Source organism: Nycticebus coucang, chromosome 18 (genome assembly GCF_027406575.1).
Source record: "Nycticebus coucang isolate mNycCou1 chromosome 18, mNycCou1.pri, whole genome shotgun sequence".
Lineage (NCBI taxonomy): Eukaryota > Metazoa > Chordata > Mammalia > Primates > Lorisidae > Nycticebus > Nycticebus coucang.
Genome location: NC_069797.1, coordinates 79,504,517 through 79,522,946, shown reverse-complemented (window position 1 = coordinate 79,522,946; position 18,430 = coordinate 79,504,517). Strand labels below are relative to the sequence as shown.

Here is an 18,430-nt window from a genome sequence, read left to right as displayed (position 1 = left end):
ACGGGTGTGAGCCACCATGTCCATCCCCAAATAGGTTTTTGGTTTGTTTGTTTTTTTGTAGAGACAGTCTCACTGTACCGCCCTCGGATAGAGTGCTGTGGCATCACATGGCTCACAGCAACCTCTAACTCTTGGGCTCACGCGATTCTCTTGCCTCAGCCTCTTGAGCAGCTGGGACTACAGGCACCCGCCACAACGCCCGGCTGTTTTTTTGTTGCAGTTTGGCTTGGGCCTGGTTTGAACCCGGCGCCCTACTCACTGAGCCACAGGCGCCAAATAGGTTTTTGAATAGTAAGGTAATGAAGTTAGTAAGGATGAGCCTCCTGACAAGGAAAAGTCATCCCTAGACCCAACAGTTTCTCTGGTGAGTTCTACATCTAAAGAACTGGTTCAGGCTCCACGTTCATAGCACAGTAGTTACGTTGCCAGCCACATACACTGAGTCTGGCGGGTTCAAACCCTGCCCAGGCCGGCTAAACAATGATAACAACTTCAACAAAAAATAGCCAGGCATTGTGGCAGGCAGTCCCGCTACTTGGGAGGCTGAGGCAAGAGAATCACTTAAGCCCAAGAGTTTGAGGTTGCTGTGAGCTGTGTTGCTATGGCACTCAACGAAGGGGGACATAGACTGTCTCCAAAAAAATAAAATAGGGTGGCGCCTGTGGCTGAAAGGGATAGGACACCGGGCCCATATGCCGGAGGTGGCAGGTTCAAACCCAGCCCTGGCCAGAAACTGCAAAAAATATATAAAATAAAATAAAATAAAAATCCAGGCTGGGTGAGGCTCACACCTGTAATCCCAGCACTCTGGGAGGCTGAGGCAGGTGGGTTGCCTGAGCCAGAGCAAGACCTCATTTCTAAAAATAGCGAGTCGTTGTGGCGGGCATCTGTCGTCCCAACTACTTGGGAGGCTGACAAGAGAATCATCTAAGCCCAAGAGCTGGAGGTTGCTGTGAGCTGTGACGCCACGACACTCTACCGAGGGCGATAGAGTGAGACTCTATCTCTAAAAAAAAATACTGTGAGCAGTAAACAGTTACTATAAAATGAAGAATTAACACTATCCTTCTCAAACTTCCAAAAATCGAGGAGAGAATGCTCCCTCGCTCTTATGAGGCAGCCGCCAAAACCAGACAGAGACGCCATAAGAAAACCCAGCGATTTCCAATTGGTGTGCTGGGAGAGAGTCTTAAATGTGCCACAAAAATTATATTTGAAAGAAGTTCAAAGCACAGTAAGTATATTTTTTCTACTTTTTTTTTTTTTTCTTTTGAGACAGTCTCAAGCTGTCGCCCTGGGTAGAATGCTGTGGCCTCATAGCTCACAGCAACCTCATACTCTTGGGCTGAAGTGATTCTCTTGCCTCAGTCTCCCAAGTAGCTGGAACTGCAGGTGCCCACCACAACACCCAGCTATTTTTTGGTTGTAGTTGTCATTGTTTTGCAGGCCTGGGCTGGATTCAAACCCGCCAGCATCAGTGTATGTGGCTGGTGCCCTAGCCGCTTGAGCTACAGGCGCCAAGCCATTACTCTTTTTTTTTTTGAGACAGAGTGTCACTCCGTCACCCTTGGTAGGGTGCCTTGGCATCATAGCTCACAGCAACCTCACACTCTTGGGCTCAAGTGATCCTCCTGCCTCAGCCTCCAGAGTAGCTGGGACTATAGGCGCCTGCTACAACGCCTGACTATTTTTAGAGATGAGGTCTCACTCTGGCTCAGACTGGTCTCGAACTGTGAGCTCAGCCAGTCCACTCACCTTGGCCCCCCAGAGTGCTGGGATTACAGGAATGAGCCACTGTGCCCGGCTATTGCATTGATTTTCATTGCATTTGGACAATAAATCCCATTTGGTCATGGTGTGTACTCTCTTTAAAATACCGCTGAGGCCGGGCTCCCTGGCTTATGCCTGTAATCCTAGCACTCTGGGAGACCAAGGCAGGTGGATTGCCTGAGCTCACAGGTTGGAGACCAGTCTGAGCCAGAGGGAGACCTTGTCTATAAAAATAGAAGGTGTTGGGCAGTGCCTATAGCTCAAAGGAGTAGAGTGCTGGACCCATATACCGGAGGTGGCGGATTCAAATCCAGCCTGAGCCAAAAACTGCAAAAATAAATAAATAAATAAATAGGGGACTTTGTGGTGGGCACCTGTAGTCCCAGCTACTCAAGAGGCTGAGGCAGGAGGATCAGTTGAACACAAGAGTTTGAAGTTGCTGTGAGCTACGACGCCACAGCACTCTACTAAGGGTGACAGAGTGAGACTCTGTCTCAAAAAAAAAAAAAAAAAAGAAATGGGGGCGGCGCCTGTGGCTCAGTCGGTAGGGTGCCGGCCCCATATACCGAGGGTGGCGGGTTCAAACCCGGCCCCAGCCAAACTGCAACCAAAAAATAGCCGGGTGTTGTGGCGGGCGCCTGTAGTCCCAGCTACTCGGGAGGCTGAGGCAGGAGAATCGCTTAAGCCCAGGAGTTGGAGGTTGCTGTGAGCTGTGTGAGGCCACGGCACTCTACCGAGGGCCGTAAAGTGAGACTCTGTCTCTACAAAAAAAAAAAAAAAAAAAAGAAATGCAAAAAACCACCTGGTCGGCTTGGCACCTGTAGCTCAGTGGCTAGGGCACCAGCCACATACACCAGAGCTGGCGGGTTGGAATCCAGCCCTGGCCTGTCAAACAACGACAACTACAACCAAAGAAAAAAAAAATAGCTGAGTGTTATGGCAGGCGCCTGTAGTCCCAGCTACTTGGGAGGCTGAGGCAAGAGAATAGCTTAAGCCCAAGAGTTTGAGGTTGCTGTGAGCTGTAACACCACTCCCTCTACCCAGGGCAACAGCTTGAGACTCTGTCTAAAAAAAAAAAACACATGGTAATCTAAATTGATGCAAGGAAACACTTATTAAAATAGAGTGCCTTTATGATTAAAAACAACAAACACTCAACAGGCTGGTCCAAGTGCAGTGATGTTTGCAGCTAAATGATCATTACCAGTTATAGATTTATTTGTTCCTATCATTCACACTGCTTCACTTGACCAGGCTAGGAAAAAAAAATCGTCAGTAAACTAGGATTAGGGGTACACCCCTGGTTCAGTGGGTAGGGCAAGGACCAACTACACTGAGGCTGGAGGGTTCAAACTCCCTGGCCAGCTAAAACAACAATGACAACTGTAACAACAACAAGAAAATAGCCAGGGGCGGCACCTGTGGCCCCCTTATACCCAGGGTGGTGTATTCAAACCTGGCCTTGGCCAAACTGCAACAACAACAACAAAAATAGCCAGGCGTTGTGGTGGGCGCCTGTAGTCCCGGCTGCTCGGGAGGCTGAGGCAAGAGAATCGCCTAAGTCCAAGAGCTGGAGGTTGCTGTGAGCTGCGATGCCACTGCACTCTACCCAGCACTCTACAGGTGCCCACCACAATGCCTGGCTATTTTTTTGTTGTTGTTGTCATTGTTGTTTGGTGGGCCAGGGCTGGATTTGAACCACCAGCTCCGGTGTATATGGCTGGCACCTCAGCCACTTGAGCTACAGGCACCAAGTTGGATTTTTTTTTTTTTTAGACAGAGTCATACTTTATTGTCTTCCATAGAGTGCTGTCGCGTCATAGCTCACAGCAACCTCAAACTCATGGCCTCAAGGGATCCTCTTGCCTTAGCCTCTCGAGTATCTGGGACTATAGGCACTGGTCACAACGCTGGGCTATTTTTAGAGATGGGATCTGGCTCTTGCTCAGACTGGCCTCCAACTCCTGAGTTCAAGGGCTCCACCCACCTCCCATCTCTCAGAGTGCTAGGATTACAGGCTTGAGCCACCTTGCCCTACCTCAGACGTAAGTTGAAGGTGCAACTGGAGGCTGAGGCAAGAGGATCACTTGAGCCCAAGAGTTTAAGGTTGCTGTGAGCTACTATGCTGCAGCACTCTACCCAGGGTGACAAAGTGAGATTCTGCATCCAAAAAAATTAAAAAAAAAAAAAGAAAAGAAGAAAAGACTTTCTTTGCCAAGTGCTAGGGAAGTGGTAGGTGGCCACCATGTCCTTTGGGGACCCAGGCTTTTGTGAAGGAGAGAACAGGAGGCAGACTGGGGTGGGAGTGAGAGCTGGGCCAGGAGCCCTGCAGGTGGGCCCTCAGAGAAGCTTTGGGGGGGAAGAGCGCCAGGTGACTCAGGCCTCAGTTTTATCCTGAGAGATGTGCAGCGATAAAGCTGTGAGATGGCTGGGGCAGGCAGGGGGGGAGGTGCAGGTGGAGGCCCAGAGTCCATGGGAGTAATTCAGTGATGGGGAGGGAGGGAGCCAGTGGGTGCCGGTAGTCACTAGATGTCTGGTGGAGGATGAGGAAAGTAAGGAATAAGCAGGGCGGTGACAGAGTGGGGGCCAAGGCAGCAGCAGCTTGGGGATGGGGCTGGCTCAGTCTGAGCAAGGACAGTGCCCAGGTTGTGGGCAGAGGCAGGGCTACAGCCTGAGGCACTCTTGGCATTCAGGGCTGCCCCAGGAGACAGGCTTAGTTTCCCCAGCGTCACCTTGAGCATGTCCCCCGTAAGGTTTCCAGGGGGCTTTGAGCCACTTCTCCTGAGCAGCGAGTGGTTAGCCCACCCTGCAGAGGTGCCGTCCTCCCCAGGCGTCCCCAGGAAGAACCTCGGTCAGGGTGGTACTGTGCCCTTGCCATCTCAGGCTCTGTTGAGGCACTCTGAGCCTGTTCACCCACACACACCTGAAGACTATCCTCCCAGGCCAGAGCTCTGTGTGGAGACAGCTTCCTGGCAGGTGACCTGAGTCCACTGGCCCCACCCTCACCATGCAGCTGCCATCATTTCCTAGGCTCGCCCCTGGGTTTGGTTTCAAGGGCTCAGCTCTCTTTTCACCCTGAGAAACAGGAAAAGCAAATGAAACATCCCCTCTCAAGAGGCCTTGAAGGAAGGAATTTGAGAAGAAACATCAGAGGATTCCAGAAGGTCTTTGTCCAGCCTTAGCCCCAGCCCTTCATGTACACTCTCAACTCCCACATACAGTAGCTTCACTGCCCTGGGATGCCCTAAGGACACCAGACCCTCCTGCTTACCCCAGCCCTGGGCCTACCAGGTCCTCAGTCTCCTCCTTACCCCTCCCCCACCCCCGGAACTCCTCATGCCTGTGCCTGCGTGTGCAGTGTGCATGTGCCCCCCTAGCCCCTGACCAAGGTGACTCGGAGACCCAGACTGGTCAGGGGGTAAGGAGGAGTCTGGGCGCAGGGCCCCTGTCAGCCTCCCCTGCAGAAGCGCCTTGCTTCCAGGCAGCAGTGGCCAAGCAGGCTGGCTGCACCCACCTCCTCCAAGACCCTGGACCAGGCACTCGCTTCACCTCCCAGCACTGTCACCTTTCCCTAACCTGGTGGAGTTCCTCTGCCCAGCCTGCACCCCATTCCTTTGGGAGCCCCTGGGAACTGGGCTCAATCTCTAAGGCTTTCTCAGTGGTGCCCCCCAACAGGCTCCACCAAGGGCACGATAACCATGCTGACCAGCCAGGGCCTTGGAGCTGGGGCCACACAAGGTGGGCTTGTGGGTTGGACTCTGGGGACCAGGCCTAGGGGATTCCAGGGGGTGCTGCGTGGGCAGGGTTAGGGGGTGGGTGAGAAAGGGGGCATAGGGACCACACAGGCTCTGGGCAGAAGGGTCAGGGGCTGGTTCACAGGTTGAGGCCACTAACTCTGGCCCCAGACCCGGGTGAGCTCAGTGGACCCCACGGTGGTGTTGATCGGCAGTGTCCAAAACATCTGGTCGGACAGGGAACTCTTCCGGAAGCTGAAGGAGCTCCACCTGCTCAGGAAGTTTGCAGGTTAGGGGGCTGTAGGTGAGCTGCGGGCCTGGGGGCCAATCCCAGCCGCCCAGACTGAACTGACTGCGGCTTGCTAGTGGCCCGACCCCCAGGCCCCATTCCGACCCCGCCCCTCCCAACCTGGCCGGGCACTGCCTCCTGCCGGAGCCCAGGCCACGCCCTGGTTCAGGACTCTGCTGGGTTCCACCCTCCGACTTCAAGACCGCGTCTCCAGGCCCCACTGCCCAGCTTCCAACCAGGGCCCCTTTCGCGACCCTGCCTGCCCCCAACGGCCCCACTCCGCATCTGCCCCACGCCCGCCACAGCGGCCCATTTCCCATCCAGCCACCCCGTCGTCCACATTCGCGGCTGCCTGAGACTCGCCCTGCCGTCCCATTCGCCGTGCCCCGCTATGCTGGGGAGGTGGATTGGCCTCACTAAATGGAAGCCCTTGTCTCTGAGCCGGCGCAGCCCTGGAGGCTGGGGAGGCAGGGAGTGGATGGATACAGCTTTCCCCTTCCGTGACACATGAGTGGGCAGATCCTGAAGCCAGACCAATCTCATCTCTGACCCTGCCTGGTGACCAAAGGGCAGCGATTCTTTTGCAAGGTGATTCCTATTGTCCACTCCCCAACTCACAACAGCCAACCAACCCTGGCTGGGGTGGTGGATAGAGGGCAGAAGGCAGCCTGCAGCCACCTCCCTTCCAGAAGCTCTGGGAGGTGCTGAACCTAGGCCACCCTAGGGAAGGTGGGGCCTGGAGAGGGAGAGTCTAGGTGTTGCACCAAATCTCATTTGTCCTTCCCCAGGGAATCCAGCTCCACCTCTAGACTCACCTCTGCCCTCAAGACCACCTGTAAGATGTGGCCCAAGCTGGAAGTGGGGCTGGCAGCAGCTCTCTGTGGGCTGTCCTCGACCTGAATCTCAACACCCCTGCATCCCAGGACTGGCCAGAGGGTCTCACAGGCCGTGCTGTGTGCTATCTGTGAGAGAGACCAGTCAGCTGGAGATGCAGAGGGTCCAACGCTGAGCAAGGGGGCAGAGGACTAGGGGTGAGGGTCAGCCCTCAGGCAATGGTTGGGAGGGCACCAGGGTTCAGGGTTGGAGTGCAAGATGTTGAGGGCTCTTCTGACCAGCCAGCAGGACCTCCAAGGAGCCATGGATAGAGACCATGTGAGTGCACCCAGGTGACTGCCTGATGAACAATGTCAGTGTGGCCTGCTGCAGCCCTTCCTCAAGGTCACCAAGGAAGCCAAGGATACAGGACAAGTGAGGGGATTTGTACTATCCTGGGTATAAGGTCAGCTCACATAGGGATCTAAGCAGATGTGACTGCGGGAAGGACTGGTTGGAGGCTGTCCCCCCCTTGGTTTCTGGCAGAGAGCAGGGTCCTAGGTTAGAAGCAGAAGCCAGGGTATACAGAGTGGCCAGGGGAGTGGGCTGGCCATGGGGTAGGGTGGTGAGAAGGCACTTCGCTGTCCACCAGGGGCTTCTAAAATCTGTACGCCCTTGTGTGCCTGGTCACCCCTTGCTTCCACCCTGTCCCTTTCTGTAAGTCCAAAGCCTGTTGTGACCCAAAGGCCCTGTAATCACCCATTTCCTACTACAGGCCACAGAAGGTCCTCAATGCAGTGGTTCTAAACACTCCCACCATCACCTACAAAATAGCTTTCACACGGAGTTCCAGGGTACTCAATGCACATCTGTACGTCTATAACTTACCCTAAAGCCTCAGGAAGCAACGCTTGCTTTTGCTAGGTGCCGTGTACTTCCAAGACTCCAAATCTTTATTATTTTATTCATCATTATTATTATTTTTTGAGACAGAGTTTTTCTTTATTGCCTGGGCTAGAGTGTCATGGCATCAGTCTAGCTCACAGCAACCTCAAACTCCTGAGCTCAAGCAATCCTCCTGCCTTAGCTTCCCATGTAGCTGAGACTAAGGCACCCACCACCACACCCAGTTAAATTTTTCTATTTTTATTTATTTATTTATTGAGACAGAGCCAGGGTGGAGTTCCGTGGCATCACAGCTTATAGCAACCTTCAACTCCTGGGCTCAAGCAATTCTCTTGCCTTAGCCTCCCAAGTAGCTGGGACTACAGCCACCTGCCACAATGCCTGGCCATTTTTTGGTTGTAGCTGTCATTGTTGTTTGGCAGGCCTAGGCTGGATTTGAACCCGCCAGCTCTGGTGTATGTGGGTGCCTTAGCTGCTTGAGCTACAGGCGCTGAACACACACACACACACACACACACATATATATATATATATAATATATATTTTTTGAGACAGTCTCAAGCTGTTGCCCTGGGTAGATTGCAGTGACATCATAGCTCACAGCAACCTCCAACTCTCCAACTCTTGGGCTCAAGTGATCCTCTTGACTTAATTTTTCTATTTTTAGTAGAGACTGGGGTAGGGGTCCTCACTTGTTTGCTCGGGCTGCCCTCAAACTCATGAGCTCAGGCAATCCACCTGCCTCAGCCTCCCAGAGTGCTAGGATTACCGTTTCTATTTCTTTTTTTTTTTTGTAGAGACAGAGTCTCACTGTACCGCCCTCTGGTAGAATGCCTGGCATCACATGGCTCACGGCAACCTCTAACTCTTGGGCTTACACGATTCTCCTGCCTCAGCCTCCCGAGCAGCTGGGACTACAGGCGCCCGCCACAACGCCTGGCTATTTTTTTTGTTGCAGTTTGGCCGGGGCTGGGTTTGAACCCGCCACCCTCGGCATATGGGGTCGGCGCCTCACCGGCTGAGCCAAAGGTGCCGCCCTACCGTTTCTATTTTTAGTAGAGACGGGTCTTCTGTCAGAATGCTCTCAAACCCCTGGGTGAGCCTCCTGATTACCTGTGGGAGCCATGGTGCCTGGCTGCAAACTATTTTTTTTTTTTTTTTTTTGTGATTTTTTGGCCGGGGCTGGGTTTGAACCCACCACCTCCGGCATATGGGACAGGCGCCCTACTCATTGAGCCACAGGCGCCACCCGCAAACTATTTTTTCAATTTAAATTTAGTTTCATTTTGTTAATAACCCCACACGTAGGTGGTCTCCATACTAACCAGGTAGGATCTGCGCCTTCAGGGCGGTGTGGTCTATATCCCATACATTTCTAAAGGTGCCCAAGGCCAATGTGCTGTCCAGGTGACTTTGGAGTTCAACTCTTTTTTAGCCTGATGGGGAGCTTTGCTGACGACATTCATGTTTTCTTCAGGTTCCCTGGCATTTCTTTTCTTTTGGAGACAGAGTCTCACTTTATCGCCTTCAGTAGAGTGCTGTGGTGTCACAGCTCACAGCAACCTCCAGCTCTTGGGCTTAGGCGATTCTCTTGCCTCAGCCTCCCGAGTAGCTGGGACTGCAGGCGTCTGCCATAACACCCGGCTATTTTTTTTTTTTTTTTTGTAGAGACAGAGTCTCACTTTACCGCCCTCCGTAAGAGTGCCATGATGTCACATGGCTCACTGCAACCTCCAGTTCTTGGGCTTACGCGATTCTCTTGCCTCAGCTTCCCAAGCAGCTGGGACTACAGGCGCCAGCCACAACGCCTGGCTATTTTTTTTTTTTTTTTTTTGGCCGGGGCTGGGCTTGAACCCGCCACCTCCGGCATATGGGACCGGCGCCCTACCCGTTGAGCCACAGGCGCCGCCCGCCTGGCTATTTTTTTGTTGCAGTTTGACCAGGGCCAGGTTTGAAGCTGCCACCCTCGGTATGTGGGGCCAGCACCCTACTCACTGAGCCACAGGCGCCGTCCCCACCGGCTATTTTTTTGTTGCAGTTTGGCCGTGGGTCATGTTCGAACCCGCCAGCATCAGTATATGGAGCCGGTGCCCTACTCACTGAGCCACAGGCGCCGCCCTAAGTCTGTGTTTTGTAATAAACTTCTTGGCAGGGAAAAAATGCTGGCTGGGGCGGGCTAAACTGCCTTCGCCGTGGGTGGCCGCAGGGCATCTGTAAAGACCCGGGCCGGTGCCGCCCCTCCCGCACCTTGAGACCAATCACTCCTTCAAAGGCGCCTGTATTTGAATGTTCCCGCCCCCGAGCCAGAAGGGGCTCTAGATTGGCCCCGTCGCGCCCCGCCCCAACGCCCAGAGCTCGACGTCCCTGGGTCTTGGCGCACAGGGCGGGCGCAGCACAAACATGGAGCTGGGCCTCGCGGGCCGTCGGGTGCTGGTCACAGGGGCGGGCAAAGGTGGGCCGGCGGGCAGCGGTAGGTCGGCGGGCAGGGGTGGGCCGGGCAGGGGACGCTCGTCTTGAGCTGCGATCCCCACAGGCATCGGGCGCAGCACGGTCCAGGCGCTTCACGCGGCGGGCGCGCGGGTGGTGGCCGTGAGCCGGACACAGGCCGACCTGGACAGCCTCGTCCGTGAGGTAGGCGCTGCCAGTCGCAGCTCTGCTCCCAGCTCTGCGAGGTGACCGCAGAGTGGGGTGGACCAGGGACCCGCCACGTGCCCAGCCTGGTTCCCTGGGCAAGTGGGCGCTGGGGCAGTGGAGCACTCTCAGCACCTTTCCCGGGGCGTGCGGCCTGCGTGGGGGGCCGTGTGGCGGGCAGAGCAGCCTGACCCCCGGGCTTGGAAAGAGACTGAAATGGCTGCTGAGCAGGATCCGACCAGAGGTGCAGGGAGGAAGTGAATTGGCTGGAGGTGGGGCCAGTGTTCTGGTCACACAGCCCTGGGTTTGCCCACTGTGCAGCCCGGCCCTATGGGATGGCTAGCCCCTCTGCTTGTCCAGCTGAAAAGTGACCTGGCCCGAACCCCCCTCCCTCAAGTGGCAGAGGCCCAGCTGTGACTCTCTTTGTGCACACAGTGCCCAGGGATTGAGCCTGTGTGCGTTGACCTGGGTAACTGGGAAGCCACGGAGCAGGTGCTGAGCAGTGTGGGCCCAGTGGACTTGCTGGTAAACAATGCTGGTGTGGCCCTGCTACAGCCCTTCCTGGAGGTCACCAAGGAGGCCTTTGACATGTGAGCCAGTTGGGGAGAGGAACCCCAGGGGAGGGGCTGTCCCCTGCAGCAGGCCCAGTCTCCGAATGGGATCTGTCCATTCTGTTTCTAGGTCCTTTGATGTGAATCTTCGGGCTGTCATCCAGGTGTCCCAGGTAAGCTGCTCTGTTCCAGCAAGGGACTCTGGTGGGTAGTGCCAGCTCTGCCTACCCTCCCCTTTGCAATTCCAGATCATAGCCAGGGGCTTGATAGCCCGAGGAGCCCCAGGGGCCATTGTGAATGTCTCCAGCCAGGCCTCCCAGCGAGCAGTGACTAACCACAGTGTCTACTGTGAGTGAGCCCCAGCTGTGCCCCAGGCCCCACCCTGCCCCCAGCTCCCATCCTCCAGCCAGCTTGGGCTTCCTCCTCACAGGTTCCACCAAGGGTGCCCTGGACATGCTGACCAAGGTGATGGCCCTAGAGCTCGGGCCCCACAAGGTAAACCAGGCTAGAGTGCATCCCACCACCCCAGCACACATCCAGGGAGCCCTGTTTGCCTTTGACCTCCACTTATCCCAGTGCAGATCCGTGTGAATGCAGTGAACCCCACAGTGGTGATGACACCCATGGGCCAGGCCAACTGGAGTGACCCCTACAAGGCCAAGGCCATGCTGGACCGTATCCCACTGGGCAGGTTTGCTGGTGAGTCAAGTGGAAGCCCAGCTGGGAGTCATGCCTGGGGGTCCAGGAATGTGAAGGAAAGGTGGAGGACAACCTCCTTCAACTGAGCCCATGACCACTGCCCACAGAAGTGGAGAACGTGGTGGACGCCATCCTCTTCCTGCTGAGTGACCGAAGCAGCATGACCACAGGCGCCACTGTGCCAGTAGATGGGGGCTTCCTGGCCACCTGAGTCCCTTTTTACACACACCTCAGCCCCATGCTGAGCCCCCTCTTCCCTAATAAACTTGATTCTCCTGCTAAGCCTACGTGCTAGTTCCTGGACTGTAGCAGGCAGCTGGAGAGGGTCAGGGCTGGGTGTGGGAAGGGCCCAGGCAAAACAAGATCCCTTGTATTCTCATTCTAAGCCAAGTGGTTAGCCTGACTCCCACACCTGAAACTCTCAGGCCTGGCCAACACCCTGGCAGTGGCTGTAGATAGAACCCTCCATAGGTGGGCTCCTCAAGAGGGTGGTGAATTTGACCAAAGATGGCCTCTAGTGCTGTCCAGACCTCTGGTATAGAAGCAGTACAACAACTACTCCTGTGAGTATAATGCTCACATCTAGATTAGGTGGCTTTTTTTTTTTTTTTTTTGAGATAGAGTCACTTTTGTCACCCTGGGTAGAGTGCTGTGGCATCACAGCTCACAGCAACCTCAAACTCTTGGGCTCAAGTCTCTTGCCTCAGCCTCCCAAGTAGCTGGGACTACAGGTGTCCACCTTAATGCCCGGCTAATTTTAGAGACGGGCTGTCCTCTTGTTTGGGCTGGTCTTGAACCTGATCTGCCTGCCTTGGCCTCCCAGAGTAGGTGGCTTTTCTTGAAGTTAATGAGTGGCAGAAAGGGAAACTTGGAAGCTGCATGTCAAACTTTGCGACTTCATCAGTGACTGGAACCGCTTCTTGGTTGTATTAGGTAATAACTTTTCAATCCTGGAAGAATAGTTCCTCAACTTTGTTATTCACAATGTGACGAATACGTACACAGCACATGTAAGTTTAATCTGAATTTTTCTTTCACTTTCTTTCTTTCTTTTTTGAGACAGAGCCTCAAGCTTTTGCCCTGGGTAGAGTGCTGTGGCATCACAGCTCACAGCAACCTCCAACTCCTGGGCTCAAGCAATTTTCCTGCCTCCGCCTCCCAAGTAGCTGAGACTATAGGCACCCGCCACAATGCCCGGCTATTTTTTTGGTTGCAGCCAGCTATTTTTTGGTTGCAGCCGTCATTGTTTGGCGGGCCCGGGCTGGATTCTAACCCGCCATCTCGGGGGTATGTGGCTGGCACCTTAGCCGCTTGAGCCACAGGCACCAAGCCTCTCTCACTTTCTATTTATGCTCACTTCGTTTCGCGTGCTGGATTGCCATGTCACAATCATAGCTCACTGCAGTTTCAGACTTCTGGGATCAAGCCATCCTCCCACCTCAGCCTCCCGAGTAGCTGGGACTACAGGTGCACATCATGTCTGGCTCATTTTTTTTTTTTGTAGAGACAGAGTCTCACGGTACTGCCCTCGGGTAGAGTGCCGTGGCGTCACATGGCTCACAGCAACCTCTAACTCTTGGGCTTACGCGATTCTCTTGCCTCAGCCTCCCGAGCAGCTGGGACTACAGGCGCCTGCCACAACGCCCGGCTATTTTTTGGTTGCAGTTTGGCCGGGGCCGGGTTTGAACCCACCACCCTCGGCATATGGGGCTGGCGCCCTACTCACTGAGCCACAGGCGCCGCCCGTGTCTGGCTCATTTTTAAAAATTTTCTTAGAAACAAGGTTTTGCTGTGTGGTCAGCTAGTCTCAAGACTCCTGGACTCCAGTGATCCTTCCACCTCAGTCTCCTGAGTAGGTTGGGACAATAGGCACAATTCACCAAGCCCTACTTCTCTTGCCTTAAGTCTACATGATTAACGATAAATCAATTCCATTTCTAGAATTTGCCAATTTCCTTGGTATAAATGTTTGGCACTAGAGCTGATTCCAAACAATCGATTTGATGTCATTGAATGCAGAGGTGAGAAGAGATGAACAGTTGTATCCACGATGTGGAATCTGTACTTGACAGGTTTAGTACATGTAAATAACTCAAAGGCATACAGAGCCAGGCAAGGTGGCTCACACCCATAATCTCAACACTCTGGGAGGCCAAGGCAGGTGGATCCCTTGAGCTCAAGAGTTCCAGATAAGCTTGAGTAAGAGCTAGACCCTGTCTCTACTAAAAATAGAAAAACTAGTCAGGCATTCTGGTGGGTGTCTATAATCTTAGCTACTTGGGAGACTGAAGCAGGAAGATTGCTTGAGCCCAAGAATTTGAGGCTACTGTGAGCTATGATGACACCATGGCACTCTACCCAGGACCACAAAGTAAGACTCTGTCTCATGTGGCGCCCGTAGTTCAGTGGGTAGGGCACCAGCCACATATATCCAGGCTGGCAGGTTCCAACCCAGCCTGGGCCAGCTAAAACAACTGCAACCAAAAAATAGCTAGGTGTTGTGGCGGGCACCTATAGTCCCATCTACTTGAGAGTCTGAAGCAAGAGAATCGCTTAAGCCTGAGTTTAAGGTTGCTGTGACATGTGACACCCTGGCACTCTACCCAGGGTAATAGCTTGAGACTCTGTCTCAAAAAACAAAACAAAAAAACCCGACTGTCTCAAAAAAAAAGTATACACATAGTAATAGCATGTATAAAAGTAATTAGGAAGTGAAGTTTTGAGTATTTGTTACCTTTTTTTTTAATAGTTTTTTTTTGTTATTTTTTTATTTTTTTTGGTTGCAGTTTTTGGCCGGGGTTGGGTTTGAACCCAACAGCTTCGGCATATGGGGCTGGCACCCTACTCGTTGAGCCACAGGTGCCACCCCGTTACCTTTGTTTTTAATACAACTGGCTAGCCAAATTCCTGAGATTTTTTTTTATTATTTCCTTGTTTCTTTTTTCTTTTTTTTTTTGTTGAGACAGAGTCCCACCCTATGCCCTGAGCAGATGCAATAGCATCATAGCTCTCATTGCAACCTCAGACTTGGGCTGCCAGCATCCCGCTGCCTCAGCCTCCAGAAGCCACTGGGATTATAGATGTTTGCCCTGGCACCTGGATGGGTTTTTCGTTTTGTTATGAGTCGGGGTCGCTCTCGCTTAGGCAAGTCTCAAACTCCTGAGCTCAAGTAATTCTCCCTCTTCAGCCTCCCACACAGGTATGAGCCACTGCACCTGGCCAAATTCCTGGGATTTTAACCATTTTGACCGTTTAACTAGTATGAGCCACCTTCCCACACAACAGGGAGGTGTGCGGAGGCAGGCCAGGGTGGCCCCACATGGTACCTTCTGACCATGTGTTTGCCTGAAACAATGTCCTGCAGCCCTCTGGGGTGAAGTCCAAGGCACTGGCCTGCAGCTTAGGGTCCACTGTTTCTGACATCAGCATCACCAGAGGGTCTGCCTGGATCTCTCCCGTCTCTCTCCACACCTACACTACAACCTCCAAGCCTTTGTCCACCTTGGGTGCCCTTTTTCCTAATACAGGCCAGAGGCATAGGGGACTATGGGACAGCTTCACCTGGCTCCAGCTTCTTTGCAGACTGTGCCCATCCGAAGAGGAGCTTCTTTTTTTCTTTGAGACAGAGCTTCACTTGGTCACCCTTGGTAGAGTGCTGTGGCATCTTAACTCACAACAACCTCAAACTCTTGGGTTCAAGTGATCGCCTTGTTTCAGCCTCCTGAGTAGCTGGGACTATAGGCACCTGCCACAACACCTGCCTATTTTTTTAGAGATGGGGTCTTGTTCTGGCTCAGGTTGGTCTCAAACCTGTGAGCTCAGGCATTCCGTGCGTCTCGGCCTCCTGAAGGAGGAGCTTCTTGAGAGCCCAACCATCCTGGGTGTGTGCCCTCTCAGGCCCCAAGTCTGTGAGGGCAAGCTTGCTTGTACTCTGCTGAGGTCTGGGCATCTCTTTGGGGGGCTGAGGCAGCACAGCAGGCTCTTCCTACCCAAAGTGTGGGACATGCTCAGAGCTCCCCTTGGGGAACTCAAACTCCAAAGTGCTGCTGTTGGTGCCACAAGGCCCCTCTGCACCATGACTGGGGGTGGTTAGGGGCACACCATGGCAGAGGGGAAGGGAAGGTAGTGAGAGGCAGGAGGTGTCACTGCAGGATGTTTATTGTATAAAACAAGAAGGGACCATCCCTCCCTGGGTACAATGGACAGAACCCTACCCCACCCTCCCTGGCAGGGAAGCCCATCCTGGGGCTACCCTGGACCTGCCCCTGCAGCCCTGAGGGAGACCCTGCTCCCTCTTGGCCTCCTGTGGGGGCCAGGGAAGGCTGGAGCCACACCCCAGAAAGAGGCAGAGGGATCAGGGCCCTGTGGCCCCAGCCTTAACCTCATGCTTCTTCCCCTCCCCCCCATACCCTTCCCTCAAAACAGACTCAGCAACACCAGACATATCAACACAACAGCAGGTGGGTCCAGGGTTGCTCCTCTGCCAGCTCCTGGGCCCTGAGTGGGCAGGGGCTCTAGAAGACTGTGCACTTCTTCCCAGGCTTCTTCACTGGGGGTGGGCAGAGCACTGCCCGGATAGCCTCGTCAAACACTGTCTTCAGGCCCCGCTGGGTCAGGGCTGAGCACTCCAGGTACTTAACAGACCCTAAGTAGAGTGGGTTAGCAGTGAGGGGGCAGCACGGGGTGGGGAGAGCACAGGCAGATGCAGGGTCCCCCAGCATGCCTCCCCACCCTCCCTGAAGGGTGCCTGGCAGGGCCCACCCACCAATCTCTCGGGCCATGGCCAGGCCCTGTGGGTAGGTGATGGGTGCTAGCTTCTTGTCTCGCAGCCTCTCGATGGTGTCCTTGTCATCACGGAGGTCCAGCTTGGTGCCCACCAGGAGGATGGGTGTGTGGGGGCAGTGGTGCCGCACTTCTGGGTACCACTGTGGGGACAGAGGCTCTGATCCTCTACACCTTAGGGTCTGTTCCCCCAGCCCAGGCCAGATTGGCCACAGCTCCCAAGGGCTTCCTGCCCCTGGAGCCACACTGGGCTCTTCCTACTTCTACCAAGAGTCTGGTGTTTTTAGTGGTGAAGCAACTAGAAACAAAATAGCCAGGAAGCCTTAAGACTTACCAGGGACTCCCAGTCAAGCCCATCCCCAGAGGCTAGAAAGCTCCTTAGTCCTCTGAGATGCTTGACTCCTATGCCCCATCCCTACACCCAGCCCTTCACCCCCCCCCAGGGCCACCTTTAGGTCTCACTCCAGATAGACCATGCACCTCAATTGCCTCTAAAGGAAAAGTTCTCTAAGATCTTCCAGCACCCCCTATCCTCTGGGCAGGTCCTCCAAGCAAGCCCTCTCCCCTGAGCCTCCCCTAGCCCTGTCCTACCTTGGCACGAACATTCTCAAAGGAGGCTGGGCTCACCAAGGAGAAGCAGATCAGAAACACGTCCTTGGGAAGGAGGGAGCCAGTGGGAGTGTCACAGGGCTCCACATGGCTGTGCCCTCCTGCATCTGGACCTCAGAAACCCACTCAGCTCTGGGGCTGGCTCTGTTGTCACTTACAGTTTGGGGATAGGAAAGTGGCCGCAGCCGGTCATAGTCCTCCTGTCCTGCTGTGTCCCACAGCCCCAGGTTGACTGGCTTCCCGTCCACCATCACGTTGGCAGAATAATTGTCAAAACTGAGGAGCAGAGCAGGAAAGGTCAGGCTCGGGAGGGGTCCTGGATCACATCCACCTAGCCCACCTGTCTCAAGATTCTTTAGACTGTCTAGCACCTCAGCCCCACCCCAGAAGCCCAGACCCAGGGCCACCTGGGCCAGACTTGGGAGTTCAGGGATGCCCCATGCACCTGTGCCCACCCAGGGGCACCCCATACAAGCCTGCCTGGGCTTTCCAGTGAACAGCCTTGTGCCACCCTCACCCCCCCACTCACACTGTGGGGATGTACTCTCCTGGGAAGGCGTTGGTCGTGTAGCTGATCAGCAAGCATGTCTTCCCCACGGCGCTGTGGACAGGGGGCAAGCCCACGTGGCTCCCAGGCCCAGCCTTGACCCTCTGCGGGCAAGGGCTGCCTCCTCCCACGGAACTATAGGCCAAGTTACGGCGCCTGGGGTGGGAACGGGAATCCCAGCCCAGATCTGCAGCGTGCCAGGGCTGGAGGACGACCAGGACAGGCCAGGCTCCGGGGGTGGGCCGGTGGGTGCGGACGCAGGGATCCCCAACATCACAGTCAGAGCCCTGGGCGGGGTGGCAGAGTTTCCAATACCCGGGGCGGGTGGGGCTGGCTCAGGGTTCAGCCCAGGTGAGAGGCCTAGCCCCACCCACTGGGAAGAATGGGCGTTGGTCCCGCCTCAAACACGGCACCCACTCCGGGGGCTCGACAGCATCAGGTGGGCTCGGGCTGGAGGCCCACTGATCGCTGCGAACCGGGACCCCGCCCCTCCCCGGAGCGCACGCGGCCCTGGCTGGGGGTCGCTACATGTGCCCCGCCCCGCCCGCGCCCCAGTCTGGTGAGCAGCCTCGGTGCTGTGTACTCACCCGTCGCCGACCACCACGCACTTGATGGCCTGCATGGGCGCGGGGCCGGGCGGCGGCGGGCGCGGCCGCGAGCCGAGCTGCGGAGAAATGCCCGGCGCCGCAGCCGCCACGGACCCGAGCGCCGAGCGAGCGGCCGGAAACAGCCGAGCGCCGCCGAGTGCGGGGCGCGGAGACAGCCGAGCGGGGCCGCCGAGCCCAGCCGAGCCTTCGGGGGCGCGGGCGGGGGCCCTCAGCTCCAGCGGGTCCGGAGTAGCGCACCTGGGGCACTCCTAGAGATTCCTCGCGGCGCAGCGCGAGCCCGCGACCTGACACGCGCAGGGTGGGCTGTGTGCACGGCACGTTTTCTAGGGAGACACGCCCGCCTGCTAGGGTGGAAGTCTGCCAGCAGCAGCCCGGGCGTCTCCTGTCACTGGAACCCCCAAAGCTGGCCCACTCCACGGCTCTCCCAGCCTTCCCCTGTAGCCAGTTGCCTCCGGGCAGCAGTGAGGGCCCCTGCCGCTAGGGAGGGGAAG

At 55.3% G+C, this 18,430-nt stretch overlaps 2 protein-coding genes across 3 annotated transcripts; one reads left to right on the top strand and one right to left on the bottom strand.

Moving 5' to 3' along the window:
- Positions 1 to 6,159: 6,159 nt before the first annotated feature.
- On the top strand, positions 6,160 to 11,672 carry DCXR (dicarbonyl and L-xylulose reductase). 2 transcript variants are annotated; one of them, XM_053568237.1, is made up of 10 exons: positions 6,160 to 6,381; positions 6,582 to 6,824; positions 6,913 to 7,041; positions 10,046 to 10,143; positions 10,579 to 10,733; positions 10,825 to 10,867; positions 10,943 to 11,042; positions 11,125 to 11,189; positions 11,276 to 11,393; positions 11,501 to 11,672. In XM_053568237.1, the coding sequence occupies exons 3-10, from the start codon at positions 6,978 to 6,980 to the stop codon at positions 11,602 to 11,604; spliced, it is 747 nt and encodes a 248-aa protein (XP_053424212.1). In that variant the 5' UTR covers positions 6,160 to 6,381; positions 6,582 to 6,824; positions 6,913 to 6,977; the 3' UTR covers positions 11,605 to 11,672. The 2 variants fall into 2 exon arrangements, with proteins under 2 accessions (XP_053424212.1, XP_053424213.1); XM_053568238.1 differs by lacking the exons at positions 6,160 to 6,381; positions 6,582 to 6,824; positions 6,913 to 7,041 and adding an exon at positions 9,843 to 9,964.
- A 3,867-nt stretch (positions 11,673 to 15,539) lies between these two features.
- On the bottom strand, positions 15,540 to 18,093 carry RAC3 (Rac family small GTPase 3). The gene is made up of 6 exons (XM_053568232.1): positions 17,919 to 18,093; positions 17,314 to 17,385; positions 16,943 to 17,060; positions 16,767 to 16,829; positions 16,159 to 16,318; positions 15,540 to 16,038 (listed from the first exon to the last, which is right to left on the bottom strand). The coding sequence occupies exons 1-6, from the start codon at positions 17,951 to 17,953 to the stop codon at positions 15,908 to 15,910; spliced, it is 579 nt and encodes a 192-aa protein (XP_053424207.1). The 5' UTR covers positions 17,954 to 18,093; the 3' UTR covers positions 15,540 to 15,907.
- Positions 18,094 to 18,430: the final 337 nt, after the last annotated feature.